Source organism: Polyergus mexicanus, unplaced genomic scaffold (genome assembly GCF_030449975.1).
Source record: "Polyergus mexicanus isolate NDT 795.1 unplaced genomic scaffold, iyPolMexi1.0 SCAF_15, whole genome shotgun sequence".
Lineage (NCBI taxonomy): Eukaryota > Metazoa > Arthropoda > Insecta > Hymenoptera > Formicidae > Polyergus > Polyergus mexicanus.
In genome coordinates this window covers 3,599,196-3,623,887 of record NW_027223335.1, presented here as the reverse complement: position 1 = coordinate 3,623,887, position 24,692 = coordinate 3,599,196, and the positions used below count along the sequence as shown (strand labels likewise).

The window sequence follows — 24,692 nt, the reverse complement described above, 5'->3', positions numbered from 1 at the left end:
ATAATATATTTTTTAATAATATTTCGAAAATTTTATCAAATGGGTTTTTCTCTATTATATCATTTAGATAATAGTTAATAAGATATTTACTAAAAATAGTAACAATCCTTTTTGCCTTATTACTTTATCATCATAATATTATACCACTAACGACAGAAATATAAATTTTTACATATATAATTACTTTTTTCCTTTCATTAGTTTAAGAATAATGGAAGGACAATCGTCAGCAACAATTAAGATATTGTCTTATGCGAAATCTGTATATTAAATAAAAATTTTATGTCTACTATTTACACATGTATCGGTCAAGTACACAACTTACATTTACGAAAACATAATTATATTTACGAAAGTACGACGAATGACAATAAGCAGTTTTTCAAATGTAGCATTATCAATATCGCAATACAATCCCTGCTTTTCATGTTAAATATATTTTTTTTGCTGTATAATGGACATGATTTGTACTCTTGACAGTTCCATTTATAATATATCTCCCAATAGTGCACTTTGGGAAAAACATTCATAGACATGGTATATGTGTATTTGTATGTATATATATGAATATATATAAAATGAAACGATTTATACTCTGTTTCATAAATATTGTATGGCTCGTTATATATCATTGAACATTAGATAGTATAAATTTCATTTCAAAACTATTTGCTATAATTAAATAAAATTGATGTGTCTAATATAATATTATTTTAAAAATGTTTTTTCGATTGAATTCGGTCTTAGCATGAAAAATAAATATATAGTCAAAAATTTTAAGAAAGAAAAGGAAAATTATATATACACATATATAATACAGACTGTGTACATAGATATATATGTATGTAGATCAATATCATCAATTACCAAATTATAAAAATTATCATTCTGCACAAGATATCTCAGAAAAAAGTACTAGATTTTTAGCCATATTTAACAATTGCAAAGCTACTATCTGTAAATTATAAAGAAGACGATGCATTTTCTATATTAAGTAGTAGCATTTATATATTTATTTCTTACGCAAGAAACAAAAATAAAAACTTCAAAAAATAATAAAAAATTAAATTGAAAATACATAATCTTTTCAAAATAATAGTATTATATTAAGCACATAAAATTTATTTAATTATAGCACATAATTTTGAAATGAAATCTATACTGACAAATGTTCAATAACATATACATAATGAGCGATAGAACATTTGTAAAATAAAATATAACACATTTTATATAAAGTCATATTTATACACACAACGCATACAATGTCTATGAATATTTTTCCAAACTGCACTATTGGAAAATATGCTATAGGTGGAATCATCAAGAGTACAAATCATGTCCATTATACAGCAAAGAATGTATATTATATATATATATATATATATATATATATATATATATATATATATATATATAACGAAGATGTATGCTGTATTTCGTACTCAATAATATAAATAATTCCACTTAATATAGAAAATACATTGCCTTCTGTTAATTTAGATAGTTGTTTTACAGTTGTTAAACGTGGTTTTTTTTTTTTTTTTTGGATGCAAAATAATTTTTATAATTTGGTAATGGAACATTGACATTATCTACATACATATGTATCTATGTACGCAGTTTGTGTATGTGTGTTTGCGTGGATGTGTATATATACACATACATATATATTCGTCCATAGTCTAAATTAAAAATAGATATTGCTGCCGATCCGCCGTGATTTGCTTAAAAATAATTTTACAAAAAATACATTTCACAGTTTGTACTGTAGCTATCGTGCTAAACAAAAAGTCTCTCATAAATGTTGAAAGTTTAACGAATTATTTCACATGCAGCATGAAAATCGCTTACAGTATGGTAGCATTGAAAAATTCTAATCTTATAAGCTTATATTTGAAAATCGGATACTTGCACAAACCCTGTAGCCCGTAGGCTAGAAACATTCTGGAAAACAATCGCTTTGCTACTGATAGGTAGACGATTATGAATTGTTCGATGTAGGATTGGAGTTCGACATCGATTCCACGCGCATTGAATCGATCCTGGCGACGATTTTTAACGCAGGACCTAGCTTGATGCTCATGGCCGACATGAGATGATCCTCCTTCAACAACATAAGAGCTTGACCATCAATTTCCTGAATAGCAAAGTCCTCTGCGTAATCGGCGCATCCCGGTAAACCACGTATAAAATCACACACTTCACCCACCTATGCACAAAAAATACACATAATTTTTAATAATTTTGCTGCTTGCGTTAAATTAATTTTTTTTTCATATGTGTATATATCTCGTATCATATAGATATAGATATAGATATAGATACATAAAGATATCAAACTATCTAATTACCGTCCATTTAACTGGATTTACTTTCGGCAGTGATTCATCGGTAGAAGAAGTGGTAGTTGTAGATAATGACCTCTCTTCACCGTTCTTCTTCGCCACGTCATTATCGACAATTTTAGTTTCAGTCTCTATCTCAGTCCACTGTTTTTCCATACCATCGCGATCTCGCGTTTCCCGTTTTTTACTGCAGATAAGACACGACATAGTTTTCATTTCATTAAAAGAGTATTTGCAACAAATATTTACGAAAATATAACTGAACAAAACATTAATTTGCTATATATTATTAATATACATATACAAGATATAGCGCTCACCTCTTTGCACACATTGACGAGCAGAACCGTTTCTCTTTTTTGAGCTTGACGTTCTGTTCATCAACTGCGTTGCCACAGCTTTCACACTTACTGGCTTGTCCATTGGCTCCATCTTCTTCATTTGAATAATTAGGACAATGTTTCTTCTCTATATATATACATACAATTTAAATTCTGCGTTAAAAAATGGATTTAAAATATATAGTATTGATCACTCACAAAAATAGTTTACTTACTCGGAGGTTCCTCGTGAGTTTCCCTCTCCGCAGCTGTATTGTTTCGATTGAGAATATTGGTAGTTTCCTGACTTACCGCGAACGGTTCTGATGCTGTAACAAGGATGAAAAGAAAGATGTTTGCGCCTCATATCGCAGTGTGGAAATAAAATTTAATATGAGAAATGTATGAGAAGGGAAGAAAGAGAAGGAGAAAGATGAAAATGCAATTATGTCAATACCTTCTTGTATCACAAATCCTTCTATCACATGGGTAAGGACCTGCGGTTTTACCATAGCTTTTGGTGGTGCTTGTTTATTATTCACTGTTACTGGGGTCGAGATCGCCATATTCGGTGACTCATCGCCAATGACACCATTCGTAATCGCATTGACTGCATTGGCAAGACCCGCTAATGGGTTATTGCACTGTTTCTCTTCCATCTTTGGAATAATCACTTCTTCTTCTTTTGTCGTCGCCGTCTTACATTGATCTCCGTCTGCACATATGCCAAGAATTTATATCTTTATTTTGTACGATTGAATTTGGTGAATTTGCCATTATTAATAAGAGATTGATTAGATACCTGTTACTTCTATCTGAGGTGCTGTCGCCGCGACTTCTTCCGTAGGCACAGGCATGTCTTCTTTCTTCAAACCTAACTTTATACTATCATCAGTTGCCATTGGAGCAATATTCGTAGTGGATGGCAGTATAAGGGAGCATTCAGCCTGTGGATTACGGTCTGGCGACGTGATCATTATAGCCGGATTGGTGTTATCATGCGTTGGCTGATCCTGGATCGCATTCACAATCGGCATCGCTTGAACCTGCGACGCTCCATTCATTATTTGATTACCTATTATCGTTGGATTGATAGCCTAAAGAAGTAAAGATATTTCATCATTTAATTATGTTTTTCTATTTGTACTTTGAGAAAAATGTTCACACAAAAGTGCAATCAGTAATTTAAACATATAGTCTATCGATTAGTACCGGTAAAGGAAGCTGTTGTACTGTCGACATCTGAGGCTGCGGCACTTGATTCATTTGTGAAGTGGCAGCGACCCCAACTCCAACGCTACCTACCGAAACTACCGGCATAATGGGACGATCTGCGCCCAAGACAACACCAGATTGTTGCTGTTGTTGCAGTGTCATATTCGCTACGTAATAAAAATTTTCACACGTATGAATATTTTTAATTATTATTAACACTATTCGTGATAATATTATTAACGCGTTGATAACCGTCGAATATTGCAACCCGGCATTTAAAAATTATAAGTTACGGCATTGCGAGACAATCGATGAATTTTATGTTTCGACAATCAACGTATTAAATATATTATTAGAAAATAAAATATAAAAATCATTCAAATACTAACTTAGACGAATGTTCTTACTCATAATAGGCTTAGGTTGTATTTGCTGTTGGGAGGATTGCACTTGTTGCTGATACTGCTGTTGCAGCTGCTGCTGTTGCTGCGTATGCTGTTTCTGCTGTATGAAGACCTGCTGATGCTGTATTGATTGTTGAGTTTGCTGCTGCTGTTGTTGCTGTTGCTGCGGAGATTGCATCGGCTTGCCGCGGCCTTTCCCTCCACCGCCGCCGCTCTTACCGCTCTGAATATTTTGATAAATAAAATATTATTATTATTATTTAAATCTTATTATTTTGATAAATAAAATATTATATAATAAATCTTCTGTTAACATTATATTTCTAATTATTATTCTAATTATTATTAGTTTTACTATTATGCTAATAAATATGTAATTCTCTAGGTAACTCCGTTGCTAATGCAATCGAGCAAATAAGCTATTTCATAGCACTCAAAATAATCATGACGATTATTGTGTGCTAATGTTAATATAGTAACCTGTACTTGTACCGTAGCTTGTACTCCGTGAACAGTCTGCGTGGAGACAGAACTAGCGGCGCGTATATTGGCAGCCTGCACTGCCTGCAAGGATGATGGCAGGATACTTAAGGGTCGCTGTCCGCCCGCACTCTGTTTACCTTGCTGGGACTGCTGTTGTTGAATATCCATTACCTTAGTAGGTTTACCGCTAGCCGCTGTTATCTGCTGCACACCTTGTATCTGTTGCTGCGTCGCAAGAGCTAATCCAATAGTAATAAAATAATTCTTTTATTAATTACTTTCCGCATAAATCTTTTTACTATCATGTTTTTTTACTATCATCTCATACTGAGAAAGTATTATGAGAAATATTAAACGCTAATTTAAAAAATGTTTAAATGATCTATTAAAGAACGATAAAAATACTTACCATTATGCGTTTGTATCGGTTGTGGACTTTGTATAAACATGTCTGGTTGCGTCGGACCACGAATGAATATCTGATTAGGCGCGGCAGTGAGAAGGGTTGGTTGTTGCAATCCAGCAGCCCATACTTGTGGAGCAAATTGCCAGGGTGCAAACTGCATACCACCGCCTCTTCCACCAGAGGGTGTCCCGGCAGTGCAGGCTGTATACTGTTTCAAAATGTAATAAAAATTGAGTAAATATATACAGTAGTATTTTTAAAGAATAAATATATGTGACACGCTCTAATGTCATGGAATAAACGCGTTTTTACTCTGTTCACCTTTTGCACTTGGTCCTGCTTATTCGCGGATTGTTGCTGCTGCTGCTGTTGCAGCGAAGGCGGCGGTTGTGGTGAACCCAATACGCCAAGTTGACCAAATACCAATGTTTGACCAGCACCAGGAGTAGCAGATGTGGGTACTGGTAGATAACCGGTAGGAAATCCTTGGACTTTGGTGCCACCTGCACCAGGATGACCACCACCTTGACCGGGCGTCGATGCCGTAGTTAACATATGAGGAGTCAATTGAGCTGCAGATTGGAAAGGCTTTCCAGCTGTTATCACCTACAAAGTATATATTGTTCTTTTAAATCCAAAACATACAAGTTTAACAAAGAAAGACAAAAAGAAGAGAGAGGAATACTTTAGCGCATATTAACTTCCAGTACATATCACTAGAGATAAAAGAATCTAAAGATTAAAGCAAATTAAAGTATACCTGAATAGAAGAAGGATTTATGCCTGCTGGATGCAGCGCAAGATTTCCTGGCATCAATAAAGGTGTGCCTTGAGTATTATATAATTGTTGTAAATGATAAGCTTGACTCTGCATCGGTTGTTGAATTACTTGGACTGCTTGCGGATGTGCAGCCATTGTAGTAATAGTAGTTGCACCCTGCTGACCAGATAATGTCATGGACACACCACCTACTCCTTGTTGCTGATGCTGCATCGACACTGCAACAGCATTCTGCAACTTTTTTAACGACAAAAAAGTAAAAGAATATCGATGTATAGATATTTAAGAATTAAAATTACAAATGAATAACTACCTGTTGTTGAGACATGCTTGCAGCTACCTGTGGCTGCACTTGAACTTGAGTAGGAACAACATTGTGCGGTCCATTATTTTGTTGCTGCTGCTGTGGTTGTTGTGCCTGTTGTTGCTGCTGCTGAACCTGCTGCTGAACTTGCATTTGCTGTTGCGACTGAACCTGTTGCTGCATCTGCTGCTGTGGTTGAACTTGTTGTTGCTGCACTTGTTGAGCTTGTTGAACCTGTTGAGGCTGCTGTGGTTGCTGTACATGCTGTTGCTGCGGCTGCTGAACATTTTGCTGCTGTTGCAAATCGTGAGTTGTAATCATTATTTGTTGCTGTTGTTGAGGTTGTTGTTGCGACTGTTGTTGTTGCTGTTGTTGTTGTTGTTGTGGTTGAGATGGCGAAATTCCAATCGGTTTAACATCTGTCATGTTTTCTTTTATACTCTTGCAAAATTGAGTATAAACTTAGACAAACTTCTTTTCTCTCAGAGATAGAAGTATCTTTCATCGACAGTGTTCATTTATACATAGTTCTTTTTCTTTGCCATTTTACATTCATTTTCATGCTAGTTTCAATCTTTTCATCATACTGCATCTATAATAGAAACAGATTATAAAAATAAAAATTCTTAGAGATATCAATATAATAAAAATATATATATTATCCTTATTTTAGTTTAAAATTCATTCTAAATTCCTTTAAAAAAGCAGATTTCTCATTTAACGTTTATATTGAATATATGTACATAATGCAGAAACCGTAAAATCTATATTTAAACAATATATATTTCTATTTTGTGTTTTAGTGTACAGTAATATTCATTTTTATTTTAACAAATAAATCGTAGATGTCCACTTTATAATCGAATCTCGGAATAAAAAAAAAAAGAAGAAAAAAAGAAAGTATGAAGTAGCCATTAAAATCGTGCAATATATGTCGCCCCTTAACATAACCTTCATAGATATGCGTATTTGCATTGCGGGATCTGAACGTCGACGATTATCATTGCCAGCAAGTCTATTACAAGTTCGATGTGTAAGAGTGAAGTGTACCGTGTGCGCTATACATTTTTTACGCCTGCGGAAATCTTTATCGTTCTAACGAAGTAAGTTTCTCAAAAATTTCCCATTTCTCGCCGCTGCTTTCTCGTTGCCGCGTGAAATAACGTGCAAGATGATCGCATGTACGTACAGAGTGAAGGAACAAAGAGACATGTGTGAAATTTCACCGATCTACTCCATATATAGGTCAACTTATCGGTATTAATATCATGATGCTTTATTGCTCGATCGAATTTCATTATCAACGAGATTTTCTTACGGCTTTATCATTACAGGAATTAAATAATCGATAAAACACGATTGATAGGTTATGTATTATGATTATCTTGTGATACATCAAAATTATAATTATATCACATATGCACGCACAAACAGTTGAAAAAAAGAAAAAAAAAATCATGTCAATTTATATGGAAACAGCTTTTCCATGTTATACGATATGTATTTTATAGCAATAATTATTCGCTGTAAAATTTTGTTACGTTAGCTATGTGTGATAAGAATAATGCTGAGTATCTCAAAACACTGAAGTCATTTAAATTCTCATTGATGTATAGCGGAAGTACTGATTTCAGCAAATGTTTTTATAAAAAAATACACAAAGATATACTATGTAAATATAAAAAATATAAATCTCTGTTCACGATTGATAGTCTGAATAATTCCTCTTGCATAGATGCATATTTTTCATTTCAATTTCATTATTTCGCTTAAATATGATTGGAATATCATTCTACAGTAGTTTTAATATTAGAATTTATTTTCATTTTGAATATGCGATTTCTTTCTTTTTACTTTCCCTTTGAAAAGATAACAAATATTCCTATTTCATTTTAAATGTAAAAATAATCAAAATGTGCTGAGATATGGGCACATTTAATACTAATGTAACAAAGTTAAATGTTATCGCAAGTTTGCTTTCTCTATAATCTATAATAAACATCTATAAATAAGAATTTATATGTTATATGTACGTCATCGGTGACATATTATTAAGGAATGTAATGTAGTTTATTTTGATAAATATCATCGAAATAATCTAATTAAGTATGTTTTATGTAAAATATAAAACGTATATTGATGACTTAATGTTCCAAAATCATGTTTTAAAATCCGTTTCTTTAAAATAGATTTTCTTTTTTTATACTTAGAAAATTAAATTTTTTAAATAGATTCTATCAGTTTGGCATTGTTCTTTCCTCGGAGAGAGTTCTTGTTGATCGCAGACTCAATGTTAAACATCAAATATCTTTGTAATTAATGCTTAAAACAAAATGAAGTCTATATGAAATGAATAAGATTTTATCATGTATTTGTGTGTGATGAATTCTTAGAGTCTTTGACTTTTAATTGTGTATAATTCAAGAGATCTTCAGTAGGTTTGTTCTTTATAGCTGAGCTTCTGGTACTTTTTGTTTTTGCTCTCTTTCTTTCCAACTTCTATATATATATATATATATATATAATTTTTATTTTAGACTAGTAGAGGAAAATCTACAAAAAACAAACCTAATATCTCTTTCTTTGTTAGATGGTAGAGGCGACTCGATCTGTACCTCTCGTAACGGAATTGAATACAGATTTCGCAGTGAAACTGGAACATGGAATGTCAATACGCGTTCCGTATGTATAAAAGGTGATTTGGTACGTTCGAGGCGTATCCGTCTATAATGCCAGAGTTCGATATTCCTCCCTACAGAGGAAAAAGAAAGAGGGAAAAAAAAAAATGCCGCGCGCTTCGAAGGGAATGGCAAAGAGGGAAGGAAGGAAGAAGAAACAAAAAGAAAGAAAGAGAGAAAGAGTTCGACGCCGATCAACTCGCGCGGTAAAACAGAACTCTATACATCTGAATAAAAACTATCGCGCGTGGATATCGATCCGGTACAAAACGCGGGACGACGGCGATACATATCCATTTTGGTATGCGTGCGTGCGTGAGCGCGCGCGCGAGCGAACAAAATGTCGCTCCAGCCTATATACCCACCATAATTAATGCCGCGTTGATAGTAAGCGAGGAACGGAGGGGGTGGATAACGGGGCAGAAAGGTAGGGGGGACGAAGAGAGGGTCGAGAGCGAAAAATACGATTGAAAGGCGGGTTAGCGAAAAGAAGAGGTGGAGGAGAAGGAGGAGGGGGAGGGGGAATGACGAGAAGGGAGAGAGAACAACTGTGCCAGGGGGACGGCTGACAACATGGATTTCTCTCTTTCTTACTCCATAATGGCAATAATATAATATAACGAGCGAATGATATATAATAACAATAATAATAACACGATATATTCGAGAAACGCACGATTCTGGGTACGCGAGGAAAGAGGACACGTTGCTTCCTCGAAAGGAGAAAGATGACGAAACGCTGGCAACTGAACGCGATAAAACAGCACACATGCACGCACGTAACACACATGTATCCGGTCGCCGCAGTCCGTCCCTCGTGCGAATCCGGAGCGGCGAATGTTACGCCGACATATTGAATTACAGAATTAAGCACCGTTCGGAGAAACGACGGGACTGGTAAAGCGAGACGGACAGAGAAAGGAACAGACGCGGCGAAGGGGAGGGAAACAGAGATAGAGCATGCAAGACGTGTATCGAGCAAAAACGCGTTGCGTGCGACGGGCATACCGATCGGACATGTATAAGCGATTCATCTAGTGAATATTTTTCACGCGTAGCATGTACGAAAGCATAAGAAGGGAACTGTGTACATTCGACGACGACGACGACGACGACGACGACGACGACGACGCCGCCACGAGTCGACGGAAGCCTCGGCCACGGACATCTTGCTTTATTCAGGTACTCACATGGCGACTGCGCAGTCACACCTATAAAGCACGTTTCGAATAGGGTTGCGCGTGTGTGCGAATGTGCGTCGATGTGTGCGCGTCTGCTGTGTATCCGACACCGCACTTTGCTTCGTCGTCGCAGCGCACGATGCCAAGCGGCGTTGTCGTTTTCTCGCGTTTTCACTTTTCACAGTTTCACTATTTTCCACCGCGCGATACCACGCGGGAAAAAAAAAACTCGTCGCAGTCACGGGATCTCGTAAGCGTTCGCAGAGTTTCTCGTTATCCGTTGCTGCTGCTGCTGGCTGGCTACCTCCCTGCTCTACTACACGGTATAACACAACTACCTCCTCCCGTTATGCCCGCGCGTCCCCGAAGAAGCTATCCCCCCATCCATCGCTCACCCCCTCGCCGCGCGTCATCCCCCGATCGCGTTCTCTGATTGGTTCGACGAGGGACAAATCCCAAAGGCATCGTCTGCGCCGAGAAAGGCGGAGTCATCAGATATAGTGGCTATAGGCGCATGCTCGCTAACGGTACTCTCTACTCTAATGTTCTCTCTCTCTCTCTTTCTTTCTCATTCGCCACCACCTATCGCGCCCAGTTGTTCCACGCACACATGTGTACTTCTCCTTTCTATACGTATACGGCTCTATAGTCCGACCATATTTCACAGCATAACGCGGCCAGAAATGTACAAACTTTTCCGAGCGCCCTGCTTTATCTTTTATTTTACGAAGATATAATATTCTTAGGGACTTTTAGTTTTTTTTTTTTTTTTTTTTTTAGGAATCGTTTTGTTGGTATTACCTTTTCCTTTTTTTCTGTTACATTTATATATCTAATCGATGATTAGTTAAAATATTTAATGCAGTTTATTAACGATAAAAAGTAATTATGTTTGATATCGTCTTTTGACTAGCATATTTTTTTTAGAAGGTAAACGTATGTAGGCGAATACTATATTTGTGTGAAATATTTTGTCTATCTATAATTCGTATAATTATATAATTTGATAATCTACAATCCAAACATATGCAATATGTTATTTTTACATATATCATATGCGTTTATACAAGATTTAAGATTCTATTAAAGATGTGATTAATACAAAAAATTAACTTGTTTTTATTAAAGGAGATGATGTTTTATTAAGAATACGAAAGAAAGAACAGATTCCTTAAAAGAGATTATTATTGTAACGCGAATCTATTAATAGTAATCTATTATTGCAACAAGAAATACAAAATACCAAGAAATTCCTGTTATTGTATTTGTATGATCGATTAATTATAGCGGTAATCAATAACGAAAACTTTATATAGCAATGATTACACGATCAAAAAATGCCTAGATATATTGTATATTGTTTCATGCAAATATGCGTCTTTATTGCACGTATCGTTTCGATATTTTCGACAAGACATATCAATCATGACATGACAATAATCCAGAATGTCAATATTACTTACTGTATAAATAGAAACAATTGTCACAATTGTAGTTAAAATATCCAGTTATATTAAAACGAGTATTATCACAGGCATTATCATCAATTACAGTATCATGAAAAAGATCTCGTCGAAGGATTTAACCTATTAGAATTCGAATTATGTATTACTGTTGAAAAAATTATATATAATAGAACATTGATAAATTAAAAACATGATAAGAAAGTAAAATCGATTTTTTTTTTTTTTTTTTTTTTTTAATTATAAAATATCTGTGTGGATCTGAAGGGATTTTGACTACAAAATTTTGTCCTCCATTATCGTTGGACCTCCTGGGTTTAAGGCGGAGGAGACTGGGAAAATGTCCACGGTTTGAAAAAGATTGCTAGACGTTTTTCTTCCGGTGCTACGAGTGGTGTTTCTTGCAATAATGGCCACTTTCAGTAATGAAATAAATGTAAAAATCTGAAAACTTCGTATATAAGAAAGTATCCTCATCCAGGCACAATATTTGTTCTCTTTCTTTCACACACACGAAACGTTATTATTAAAATTATTAGATTAAATTCACAAAATGTATCGAATTTTTCAATTAATCTGTACGACGATATATTGGATCGATTAAGAAATGTATATGTGATTTTTATATTGTATTTATGCAACAGTTCTCTCTCCCTCTCTCTCTCTCTCTCTCTCCATCTATCTATCTTTTTTTATACAATTTACAATATTTAAATCGATATTTAGTAAATCTTAAACTTTTTTTTTTTTTTATATATATATATATATCTCTAATCCAAGTCGTGAAATATACAAGCATTATGACATTATTTTTTTGTCGATTCAGTCGTAATAAATGAATATGTATAGCACGTAGTTGATAATATTTATGGTAAAATGCACCGATGTAATAATAGCGTCTGGCAAGTTTAGCGCGGGGCTCCGCGGAGAAGTGGCACGTCCCTGACGCGATTTCTCTAAGCCGCCGAGAAGTTTATGCTTCCCGGCTCGAAACTCGAGGGCTCACGAGCCGCATGCGATTGGTTCATCGCGACTCTCGCAGACATTTTCCGCCGCAATCGGGTGTGTAGGAATGTATTTGTCGGTGCTTTTTTTTTTCTTTTCTTAAACGTGACGAGATACATTCGAGCAATTCTTTAAGAAGATATAAGCATTTCGCGTCCTTGACGCGATACGCGTCGCGGTGCCTTCCATCAGGGCATCGAGGAAAGCTCTAATTTTGATGTCGAGTCTCCCATGCATAATGCATCCCGTTTCGCCCGAGGCTCTCGCGTGGATCAAGGACGGGAAGAATCTCTCGTTATTTCGATCGAAACACCGGTCCTTAAAAAGAATCTTCCCCCTCTCCTAACTCTATATTTTGATATTACGACGAAATAATGCGTTAGAAAGTATCGCGGGCTATTTTATACGCATGAAGAAACATTTTATCTTTTCCTCAAGATATCTAATCGCACGCTCGATTAATGGAGAAAACCGTCGATTAGAAAGCCCTCTCGGTGCCCCATACCCCCGTGCAGCGATGATTCCGCCTTGATGGAATTCTCCGGCGGGTCGCAAGAGCCGAAAGAAAAAAAGAGAGGAAGAGGGAGAAAAGTGACACACCGACGTGAATCGTGCAACCGATTTATCGTTCATCTCCCAATACCGGTCTCGGATTTCGACGCGAGACGCGACGGTAGGACGTATCGCGCGTAGGGTAGGAAGAGTCGCGCGCGGTTGTACCAATCCCAGTAAACAGCCCTATATAAACGCGCGAGGGTGCATGTGTATGTATATATGCGCGTTTACGTGTGTGTACGGTCGACGAGGGTCGAGTCGGATGGGCGAAAGGATTGGGAAGGGAAGTGAGGAGAGAAGGGGATTCACGCTATAGTCCGCGTTTATAACGTGTTACGAACGACGGATCGTATTCTCGCGTCGTAGTTTCCGTCCGTCCGACCGACAAAGAACGGAGTGTGGGGATGCGCGGATGGGAGAAGCGGCCAGCCAATGGTGTAGGTCGCAGCGGGTTGCCACGGAAACAAGTTAATGATTCGGGCTACCACCCGGAGGAATTGGTCTGGCCGGTGCGGTCGCCGCGTGTGGCGTCTTTCCATTGCGGGGCGCATGCGCCGCGCTGCCTCTGCGAAACTATCTTTGTCTCGTTCGTTCGTTCGTTCGTTCGCTCGCTCGTAGCGTCGCATGCCTTCCTCGTCTGCTCTCGATATAGCCATATAACCGCACACAACGATACGCGGTCGATGCTGTGAATTGGGCGCGCATGTGTCATCTTCGCTAGGAAGCTATATGCGTGAGGTGTATATATATGTATGCGTACACCTTATTCAGCCAGTGCCATGTACACGCGTACGCTTTACGCGCACACACACACATATTCATTATAGAATAAACGCCGCGCGCGCGCGCACAACGCTTAAGTCGTCGCGACGATTGGTTCCCTTCCTACTCCGCGTACTCTTCCCGATCTCCCTCGACGTTCGCTTCCCTTCTCTTCCTTTCCCACCGGGCCGTTCTTTCTTCTTCTCTCTCCATGTGTCCATCGCGCTTCCCTCTCTCTACCGCGTTGGCTCGTTTTACTACCATCTCCTCCTTCCCACACTCGCCGCCTCTTCCCTCTCTCTCCCCCTCTGACCTCTTTTTTCCCCCCCACAATATCCCCCGACCGATAATATACCGCCGCGTACCGTTCGGTGATATACGACGGAGAGGGGGCAGGAGTAGGAGGGTTCCCCATTGAAAGATTCGCTGTAGATTATAATATATCCGATGTCCGTCCGATCGGTCCTCGAATTAACGTCGAGAAAATGGAAGCAGCCTTAGCGAAAGGGGACGAAGTGTAATTGCCGCGCGAGTGCCATGACAGATCCATTGGGTTGGCACGCACGAGGGCACCGGGCCATCTTCGTCGTAGAGTATCGCTATATATTCGATTTGTAATATCGTATTGACCGATAAGATTACTTTTTTCGTTATCTACACGCATTTATTATCACGTGCGATTAATACTATTATATATTTTTTTAATTTGGCATAATTAATATCGTCGTAAATGGAATACATTATGTCTTTATTATGTTTTTTTGGCTATATTGAAGATCGATAGTATCGGTAATCTTGTACGGTCTCTCTCTCTCTCTCTCTCCTTCATTTAATTCAAAGTAATTAGTAATTAAATTGGACTTTGATAGATTGATGACTAAGTAAAAGGAGATATATTACATATTATTTTATACGCACCTTTTACTAAGCATGCACTCTTCACGTACTGTATTTCGAATGGGTAGGATCGCTATAATATTCCGACTGTTCCGGACAATCGATTAAGGATTAACAGTTCGATTCCAGACGATACTCCCAAAACGTCCCTGAAGAATTATGAAACTTGCCATGCCACGTTGACCGAACACACGTTCCTATAATCTCTTTTATTATATCGATTAATCGCCTAATTGTTTTACGGCATTTCTCACTATCTCCACAAAGAACTATATAAAACAATAAGACGATATTATAGATTAGTATTTATGGTAAAAAAAAATTTTGTGTGTGTGTGTGTGTGTGTGTGTATGTGTGCGTGTATGAATGTGTGTCGCGAATAACCTGGCAAGCATATACATATATAGAATCCAAAACTATTATCCTTTTCAGGATATATTGTTTAGCCAACTTGGAATCGATTTTTTTTTTTTTTTTTACGTAAAAATATATTTTTTATTTTTCAATTTTTTTCGCTTCATATATTTATTAGTGCATAATCAAAAAAATATTAAAATTCTGAAGAAAACTCTATCTGAAAATTAATGGAAGAATATAGTTCTGTCATCCAATCAATTTCCCGAAATTTAGTTTCCGAAAGGTTCTTGCTTTAATCGATTATAACTTAAAAATTATTATTATAGATATTTTTGTTAAGGGAAAAGATCTCATCCAAATTGTTTTAAGAATTTATCATTGGAAGGACATCTGATGATTTTGACACGCTGTACTTTATCACTCGTGAAACTTACAATCTCTTATTTTAGATAATTCTATCTAAAAAAATTTTAAATGCCTCATTTATCTATTAACTTTCACTAATGTAGCGGCTTATATCTTTTTTTTTTTTTTGTAAGCTAAAAATACTGTTCAAAATGTTTATGAAAAGATATAAGCGATGTATTGTATGAAGCGATAACGTAAAAGGATAAAATGTCCTTTGAAAATGCCAACTCAAAATTTTGACAACTTATTGTTAATGCACTTTTATATTTATAAGAAATTGCATATAGTTCCATTCGTAAATTCGCCGTGAAGGTTCATTTATTTTTATTGTGCCACTGCTTTCTTAAAAGGCCTAATGGGATTTTAACGATCCTCCGAGTATGCCTAGGCGAGTCGCTACAAGTGGCATTACTTCTGAAAGGTGCTCTTCCCCTTCGAACAACATGTTCTCCGAATTTCAGAAACGAATTCAAGTTACACCCGTGTTATCACCGATGCCGAGCTTAAATGACGACGCGACGGGTTTTATCGATCGGGCATTTAAGATTTCAGCGACTGGATTAAGCACCATCGATCCTTCTATTTTCTGCCCGCGGGGAGCCATCGGCCAACGCTAAAATTATATTCTTAACAACACCTTTCTGCCACGGGGTTTTTCGCGGCCGCAAAAATTATCCCATGAACGAATCGAATTATTGTCGTGAAAGGCAATTCTCGCGAGATCGATTAATTACGGGCATGATTATAGATGTACCATATATGAAATACAGTCGAAAAACGTACTCCACGATTGATCGAAAAATCGCAATGCGATGCTTAACGCAATTTATTTCGAATGTACAATATGTGTGGCATGGTAGTTTATTCGGGATTATACGAACAGAATGAAGCCTTTGAGAAAGAGTAGTACCGTGATTTATATCTCGAGACTCAAACATCATTGCAGAAAGATGTTTAATTAAGGAATATTTAAACGAGAGAAATGTTAATTGTGTGTGTAATAAATATCGTCGTATTTCGTAAATATTATATATGAGGGAGAAAGGAGGGTAGGGAGCGAATAAGCGAATAAAAGCGATAGAAACAATTACGATCGTGATACACAATCATTTTGTTTGCTTTCCTCGAATTTCTTTCTTGTTACGAAGAAGAAGTGGATTTTACATATACACGCACCTTTGCTTCTCGCGCTTCTTTTTATTTATTATAACATAATTTTATATCGATATTGCGCGATAAAAAGCATCGTGTCGTTTATACGGATAAATGGAAAGTTATACCGTAAGATGCCTACGAAAAATATATCAAAGGAGAAAAGAATAGTATTAATATATATTAGTCTCACAGAGTTTTCCTAAAAACAGTTTTTTAACGGGACAAACAAATGCAATTTCAAATAAAACTGTTGCTAAAGTATCGATTCCGTGCCGAGATTAATACGAAATTGGAATGATCCAAAACCGCATTCCGCGCTGATTTGCAAGATAGCACGACATTGACCCCGTATGCAATTGTCGCGGATAAGAGGCGTTAAAATTGTAGTCGCTGTTCGAGAAATATCATAGGGCGACTCTTCGATAAAAATAGGCACGAATCATTATCGCCAAAAAGGGAACGCGATATTTCGATCTTTATTGACGATAATCTAGTACAAATAAAAATTTTATCTCCTAGGCTATTTGATCTTGCGAGAGAGGACAGCTAGCTACTTTCCCAAATATACATTTTCATGTTCAACGAGAACTTTATTGGCAAATTCGCATATTGAAAGAACTCAAATTTAGGGAAAGATAAAAAAGAAATGCAATCGTACTATCTTCGGTATTTTTCGATGTTTACAATGAACTGAAGAAGGGAGAGAGTTTCGTAGAATTTTCTCATAATGTTATTCCAATCATGTATGATCGTTACATTTTAAAGAACACGAGGTATATGAAAAATTTGTCAATCTATTAATATATACTTGCATGTATTCGCATCAATTATTCGTAAATCTCGTTACATTTCTAGAGACTGATCGAGCAACGGAAGCTTATTGTTCGCGTAACTTATTCAAAACTATTATATTTAAAAAAAATTGTAGATCGACTAACAAAAATAATAATTTAACGTCGAGAAAGATGGGAAAAATTTCTAAAGAATAATTCATTTCATAAATTCTCTTTTGAAGAATTCGTCATGCGAAAGTTATATAACGTTCTATGACAGTCCGTTAGAAGAGCCACGAGAGAGATGAGCACAGGAATACGTGCTGCGAAAGATTACTTATTGCAGTCTCTCAAATTTTACGGGCGCGATGATTTTGCGCGAACGTGACCCAAATTCGATTCTTATCTTGAGAATCGCACCGCCCCCGGCACGCCATTATTTACGTCGAGAGCGCGGCAGAATACGCACGAATGTGTGCGATTTTATAAATTAATTCCAACGACGAATTGAATTTTCTGCACGATCACGCGCGCGTGAAAGGCACACCGCCGTATGCACATCCGGCTATAAATAGGCACGCTAAGATAGCCACGCCTTAATCACTGTAACCGCCGGTACGGATAGCGGTGTTAACGTTCTTCTGACATTATTGCGACAGACGGCGGTTGTTTTGCACAATCCTTATATTTATAACACGTCGTATTCTCGGACTATCATTAGCCATTACCGCGATGATAATTATAACGAGGTGATTTGTGAGAGGAAAGTCAAAGAATTTAAAAGGGCATTTAAATTCTAATTTACATAAACATGTTTACGTATCGCTAATTCACAAATCGATCTCCGAATAGATAAGTAATGCGAAGTTGAAATAAATGCGAATTTGTTTTTCGCGTGAGTCTGACCTTTTTTTTTAAATATATATCTCTATGCCACGAAAATTGAAAATTGTTGAAATACCATAGATAATAGACATATTTTGTGATATGTTTGGCTCGAAATAAACATTTATCTTTGTATGGCGTTATCTTTGTCAGAACTTATCTGTGGACTTATACAGTACATTTTTTATTTATTTTCTCAGATTACTCTATATGTTTCTTGTGACATTTCACGAAGCTACGAGATTGCTTTCAAAATTGAAATCGTTACATTCGAGAAATTTTAATATTAAATATATAATGTGATATCACATATTATTAATTAATTTTTTCAGTATATAAATGACGTTATAGTCAATCATGAGATTGAAATATGAGATAAAGCATAAATAATTTTTCGAACCATGTAGGTATCAGTTAATAAATGTTTTATATCAGCGTAGCACACTTTTTGAGCCATATCAATTTTGCACTTAATATTTAGAAAAAGAGATTTATGATTAAATATGTGTGTGTTTGAGGTGATACGAGAGAGAAGATGACAGTACCAATAGTACGAATTACGTTTAATAGCGATGTATTATATGCTATTATATGTATATAACAGAATCGAATTATCATCATGTTAAAGACTTTTTTTTTTTTATTCAAGAACCGTAAGATATTAATGCGCTATAGCAAATGATCCACACATATATGTTCGATTTTGAAGGGTGAGTTTACTCTCGCGATAAAAGAGTCATTGCGTTGATATAAAAAAGGTCTACGAATGCTCTACAGATGGCAGCAGTTTTAGTCGCGTCGGTAAATTAGAATTCATTGTACCGATAGATCAGTGTTGCGAGGAAATTATGAACTGATTATCTATAAATAGCGTTTTAAGGATGTTTTGTCTGTACAATAATAGCAAAAATCTGTCAAAATTAAAAAAAAAAATATATATATATATTTCTTACGTTTATACTGTTTGAAAAATCAAATAAATAAATCTGGATTATAGAAAGAATTAAAATATCACAAGATGATAAGTTTTTAACGTAAGAAAATAGTTGTAAAAAATATTTCTCCAAATTTGACAAAAATTTTTGATTGTCAATAGTTATTTAGTAAATAGCTTATAAACGAGTAAGTGGATCTAAATCAAGTTTTGCACGAATATTTATTAGAGTTTTCTTCATATATGTAAAAAATTTTATTTTGTTGACAATGTTTTTTTCTTGTCAGATTTGTCAATAAATGCTACAATATGCGATTTTCCATAAAAATCGATAGTAACTTTAAACTTAAATAATTTCCAAACCGTTATTAGATCGTTAGATACTCAGAAGAAATAGTAGAGCAGCCTACAAAATTTTCATGCTTTTGTCAATGTTTTGACATATGAAACATACATCCTTAATTTATTGTATAATTGTATGACATTTATTTAATATCTATTTAAATTATTCTACATAGAGCATTTGAGATAAAACATTATTATTCAAAAATAACTTTAAATATTTTCCTATAAATTAAAGCAAAAAATTTTATATTGCTCCTATAGAAGCTTCGAATTTTGTATGTAACTGCCTATGCAATTAATTTTCGTATTTTATAAATATATTTAATTTCAATAATATGTAACAATATTATTTCATTCTAATTATGGTGTATAGAAGATATAATATTCTGTCCATGTAACTGCGATATATTTCTATACGAACAATTCGATAAATTTTCCTTTGTAAAAAATAGAACAATTGATTTTCGATTATTGCGTTTGAAAGTTTTATATTTATTCAGTTTACCAAAAAATATATTATCTCTATCTGTATGTTAAATAAAATAAGTGTGTTATATTTTTTTTAAATTATTTAAAACAATGTTTAACAAATCTAATGTACATTGCTGTAAACATGTAGAGTTTTAAGATATCTGTTTTTGTATTACTAGAATTTTTTAAATTTTTGGGTAACGATTGAAATCGTTATATGTATATGGGTAACGCCATATAAAAATCTGTCAAATGCCACATTTAAAAAACTTGTTCTTAAGAAATAAACTTATAAATAAAATTGTGAAAATATATTTTTTTATATCCTAAATTGTTTTTTTTTTAAGCGATATTATTTTAATCTAATCTTTTATTTAGATAAATTTAAAACAAGATCCATCTTTATCTTGTCCAATATAAATACATTACATTTACATATTTTGTGTGTCTTATCTTTATCTATATTTTTATCTTTTTTTAAGATAAACTTATTGCGAGGAAACAAAAGGGATGCAACGCGTGTTAACAAATATCATGCTTCGACGATGCAACAACGTCGCCGTTCGATATCCGCGAAATATCACAGGCACGCGTCGTCGCTACTCAACGAAACCCGAATTAACGTCGATCAGATATAAGATGCAACGCGGACCCTACAATACAATCTCGAGCGCAGATGTTAGTTTCTTTGAATCATTGATGGGCTCAAATCGTGTAATCACGGATCCAGATGAATGCGAGAGTTACAATATCGATTTTCCCAGGACTGTCAGAGGTAAATGCGCGAGAATAGGTAGCATTTTTAATACCGTATATGATTAATATTTTAAAATACCCTTTTTTTTTTAAATAGTAGTTCCATATTTAAATTTTTTTAAATTTTTCCATATTTAAGTCACAAGTAAATTGGTATTTTGATTTTATGTAGGTGCCAGTCGATGTGTGCTAAAGCCGAAATCTACGGAGGAAGTGTCAGCTATATTAAAATATTGCAACGACAAGCGATTAGCGCTTGTCCCACAGAGCGGAAACACTGGTCTTGTTGGAGGCAGCAATCCCGTCTTTGACGAGATCGTGGTCTCCATGAAATTCATGAATAAAATTCTGAATACGAATGAATTGGCGGGTAAGGCAATTTTAAAAAATTCAGATAAATAAATAAAATAAAAATCTTGATTATTTACATTTTAATTAGATATGTTAATATTATTCCGTCTTATCTAAGTGTAGCGTTGATGTATAAAAAATTTAATTTATATTCTTAAAATATAATTTAATTTGTTTATCGAACAATAATATGGCTCTTTAGAAATATTAAAAATATTAAGTGACAACCAATTAGTCTTATCATAGTTGAAAATGCGAAATAATTAAATGTTTGCCAGGAAATGCTAAAAATGTACTATATATGCTTCTAGCACACATCTCCTGATCACTATTTTTTCTGATTTTAATTTCAGTTTTTAATTTTATTGACGTCTTTGGAAAAAAATTATATGTTTGAGAAAATAGACAATAATGTCGCGATGGGATATATTTTTTCTTGTTAAATAATTGAAAAAAGATAATATGTGGGCTGTTAATGATGATTATTCATTTCTTACACTTGCTATTATAATATTATAATTAAAAACGCAAATACTTCAATGTGTCAGGTGTACTGACATGCGAAGCTGGCTGCGTTTTACAGGATTTGGAGAATCACTTGGCCACGGTCGGGATGATGATGCCTTTGGATCTTGGAGCCAAAGGTAGCTGCTTGATTGGTGGTTGCGTCTCAACTAATGCGGGAGGATTGCGACTGTTACGTTATGGTAATCTTCATGGCAACATTTTGGGATTGGAAGCAGTAAGCACAAATACGAGTTGCGTAAAATATTATTTAGCGCCAAAAATTATTGCTTATTACTTTGTATCATGTAAATTTTATTACATCTAAAATTTTTATTTATTTTAAAATTTAATTTTTTAAGGTTTTCTTTTATACATGTATAACATTTTTTTTTTTAAATCTTTCCTCTTTCATTCTTAATTCTAAAATTATTATTTCAAAGAACTTTGGATTCTTTAAATTTAGTTAGAGAAAAAAGATCTGTATATATGAAAGTAATATAATTTGTATTTATTCAGGTAAAAGCAAACGGTGACGTCGTAGATGCTTTGAATACGCTAAAGAAGAACAATACCGGTTATCACCTCAAACATCTGTTTATTGGTTCTGAAGGAACATTGGGAATTGTGACAAAAGTAGCTATACAGTGTCCATCTTTGCCAAAGGCTGTACACCTCGCATTTCTAGGTATTATAAATAAATAAAATAGCTTGAAAGGGGGGGGGGGGAGAGGGAGTGTGATACATATATAAATATATTACCAGATTTAGTATATGAATTAAACATTGCAATTTTTCTTACTATAAAATTTTACTAGTAATAAGACTTAATTTTCAATTTTAATTATGTGACACTTGCAGGATTGGCAAGCTTTGATAAAGTATTGAAAACATACCATTTGGCGAAACGTGAATTAGGCGAGATTCTATCTTCCTGCGAAATGATGGATCGACTATCTATGGACGTCTCCATTAATAATTTGGGCATGAAAAATCCTTTGATAAACTATGAAAACGGTCACGAGTTCTACATGCTTATCGAAACTTCTGGTAGTCATTTAACTCATGATGAGGAGAAGCTCTCCCTTTTCGTGGAGCAGGCAATAAATAACGATATTATCGAAGATGGCACTTTGACTAATGAAACGACAAAAGTTAATGTACGCAATCATAGATATAAAACTAAAGATTTTAAAAACTGTAAACTTAAAGAAATGCTTTATCATTCTTCATTTTACATACTAGAAGTTTTATAATTAAAAGTTCATATTTGGTTACTGTATTTGAATCTTTTTGAATGCAAAAAATTATATTCGAAGCTTTAGAGAATATGTTTTAATTTGGCTCCTCATACTAAAGATTATTTTTACAGAATATATGGGCACTTAGAGAAAGAATCAGCGAGGGTGTTCTGCGTGATGGTTATGTCTTCAAGTATGACATTTCCTTACCTTTAACATCGTTTTATAAAGTCGTCGAGGTGCTTCGAGAGCGGATACGCGATCCTCGTATCATTAGGATCAGTGGTTATGGCCATTTAGGTATTCATAAATATATATAATGGTAACTGAAATATGTCAAAATTAAAATATATTTATAATTTGCAAACAATTTTCTTCTTTTATGTCTTCAGGTGACGGAAATATCCATGTACAAGTCTCTATACCAGAGTATTATGTGGATGTGGCTGCACAATTGGAGCCATTTATCTTTGAGTACGTATCACAATGTCAGGGTAGCATCAGCGCCGAACATGGCATTGGTTTCAAAAAAACTAAATATCTTCATCTGAGCAAAACCTCCTCCGAGATTGCAACGATGTATGATTTGAAAAAACTGATGGATCCAAACGGCATTTTGAATCCATATAAAATTATAATGCCTGTTATGGCATAATTAAAATCCTAAAAATAATCTCTAACAAACAAAAATGATGTAAATTCAATGTGCCATTTGGGTAAAATACATTTAATGTAAATGAAGCGGAGTTCTGTGTGGATTATCTATGTAATTAATTTTATAGAAAATCTTTACCTTGAGGGATTTTTTAAAATATTGAAATATTGTCACATTATGTGGAGCTATTAATATAATAGATACATATTTAATTACATGTATGTTGTTGATGTAGCAAGTAATGTTCAGTAAAGATTTTTTTGGCTAATCTCCATTCGCTAATAAAAACAAGCGTAGCAATGACTAATTAAGTCTATCTCAAAATAGACATGTAGCACAAGTGGCAGCAGATATGAAAAACATAGAAATGTGCCTTGACAAATGGAAAATGCTAAATGTATAGCACATGTTTTCAATTGTATAATTTATTTAGTATGATGTATGTATGATTTTTTATATTTAGTCTCCAATAAAGAGATTTTATATTTTTCAAATTGATCTTTTTTCTTGTTTTTTTTTCTCTCTACGAATATTTTTGTAAAATTGATTTAAGTTCTTTATTGTAAAGTTAAAGAGAGTTTAAATTTTTTTATAATTATATTAATAACAAAAAATTTTCTAAATTTTGAGAGTTATTAAAATATTTTCTCTTTAAATTCTCCTAATCTATAAACAGATAAAATATAATTATCACATTATTTAGATATTTCATCGTATTTTTTTTATACAAATTTTAGTTGCAAGAAATTCTTTTATTACCTGTTTAATATACTTGTTTAATCTGATAGGTTATTTGATATGCATCATTAGCATATACATGGTCAGTATTTGCAAAGATAATGTCCGATTTTTATAGAAACGCAATGTTTTCTTCACAATTAAACGCATACAAATTACTTACGTAATTCTTTCGCGAATGATATAGATCATCTGTAAGCGAGTTTTGATCTGGGCAACTGATATTGCTAGAAATTACGAGAAGATCCATGAACGCAAAAGGAACGTTGTTGATCCTGAATACAGGCAATGAGCGCATGCGCGCGCGTCATACGGTC

The 24,692-nt window shown here is 34.6% G+C and overlaps 2 protein-coding genes and 1 long non-coding RNA gene across 16 annotated transcripts; 1 reads left to right on the top strand and 2 right to left on the bottom strand.

The window, feature by feature from the left end:
- Window positions 1–1,427: 1,427 nt before the first annotated feature.
- On the bottom strand, window positions 1,428–10,497 carry LOC138939938 (polyhomeotic-proximal chromatin protein). Of its 4 annotated transcripts, none has more exons than XM_070308295.1 (14): window positions 9,616–10,497; window positions 6,271–6,853; window positions 5,937–6,194; window positions 5,498–5,782; window positions 5,180–5,384; window positions 4,768–5,009; window positions 4,273–4,510; window positions 3,881–4,050; window positions 3,471–3,765; window positions 3,126–3,383; window positions 2,905–2,997; window positions 2,669–2,816; window positions 2,355–2,535; window positions 1,428–2,212 (listed from the first exon to the last, which is right to left on the bottom strand). In XM_070308295.1, the coding sequence occupies exons 2-14, from the start codon at window positions 6,685–6,687 to the stop codon at window positions 1,985–1,987; spliced, it is 3,018 nt and encodes a 1,005-aa protein (XP_070164396.1). In that variant the 5' UTR covers window positions 6,688–6,853; window positions 9,616–10,497; the 3' UTR covers window positions 1,428–1,984. The 4 variants fall into 4 exon arrangements, with proteins under 4 accessions (XP_070164396.1, XP_070164395.1, XP_070164398.1 ...); XM_070308294.1 differs by having other exon boundaries at window positions 10,130–10,497; XM_070308297.1 differs by having other exon boundaries at window positions 4,291–4,510; window positions 10,130–10,497.
- D2hgdh (D-2-hydroxyglutaric acid dehydrogenase) lies at window positions 7,219–24,105 on the top strand. Of its 4 annotated transcripts, none has more exons than XM_070308305.1 (8): window positions 7,219–7,364; window positions 20,613–20,905; window positions 21,059–21,256; window positions 21,786–21,979; window positions 22,261–22,429; window positions 22,603–22,901; window positions 23,114–23,282; window positions 23,375–24,101. In XM_070308305.1, exons 2-8 carry the CDS (start codon window positions 20,641–20,643, stop codon window positions 23,635–23,637), a joined length of 1,557 nt encoding a protein of 518 aa, XP_070164406.1. In that variant the 5' UTR covers window positions 7,219–7,364; window positions 20,613–20,640; the 3' UTR covers window positions 23,638–24,101. The 4 variants fall into 4 exon arrangements, with proteins under 4 accessions (XP_070164406.1, XP_070164409.1, XP_070164407.1 ...); XM_070308306.1 differs by lacking the exon at window positions 7,219–7,364 and adding an exon at window positions 9,460–10,121 and having other exon boundaries at window positions 23,375–24,102; XM_070308307.1 differs by lacking the exon at window positions 7,219–7,364 and adding an exon at window positions 9,460–10,647 and having other exon boundaries at window positions 23,375–24,102.
- Window positions 21,478–24,672, bottom strand: LOC138939946 (uncharacterized). Of its 8 annotated transcripts, none has more exons than XR_011447919.1 (5): window positions 24,539–24,672; window positions 23,408–23,915; window positions 23,193–23,308; window positions 22,638–22,878; window positions 21,502–21,911 (listed from the first exon to the last, which is right to left on the bottom strand). It is a non-coding gene; the product is annotated as an uncharacterized lncRNA (long non-coding RNA). The 8 variants fall into 8 exon arrangements; XR_011447918.1 differs by having other exon boundaries at window positions 21,531–21,911; window positions 23,408–23,658; window positions 23,776–24,669; XR_011447920.1 differs by having other exon boundaries at window positions 21,531–21,911; window positions 23,408–23,658; window positions 23,854–24,669.
- Window positions 24,673–24,692: the final 20 nt, after the last annotated feature.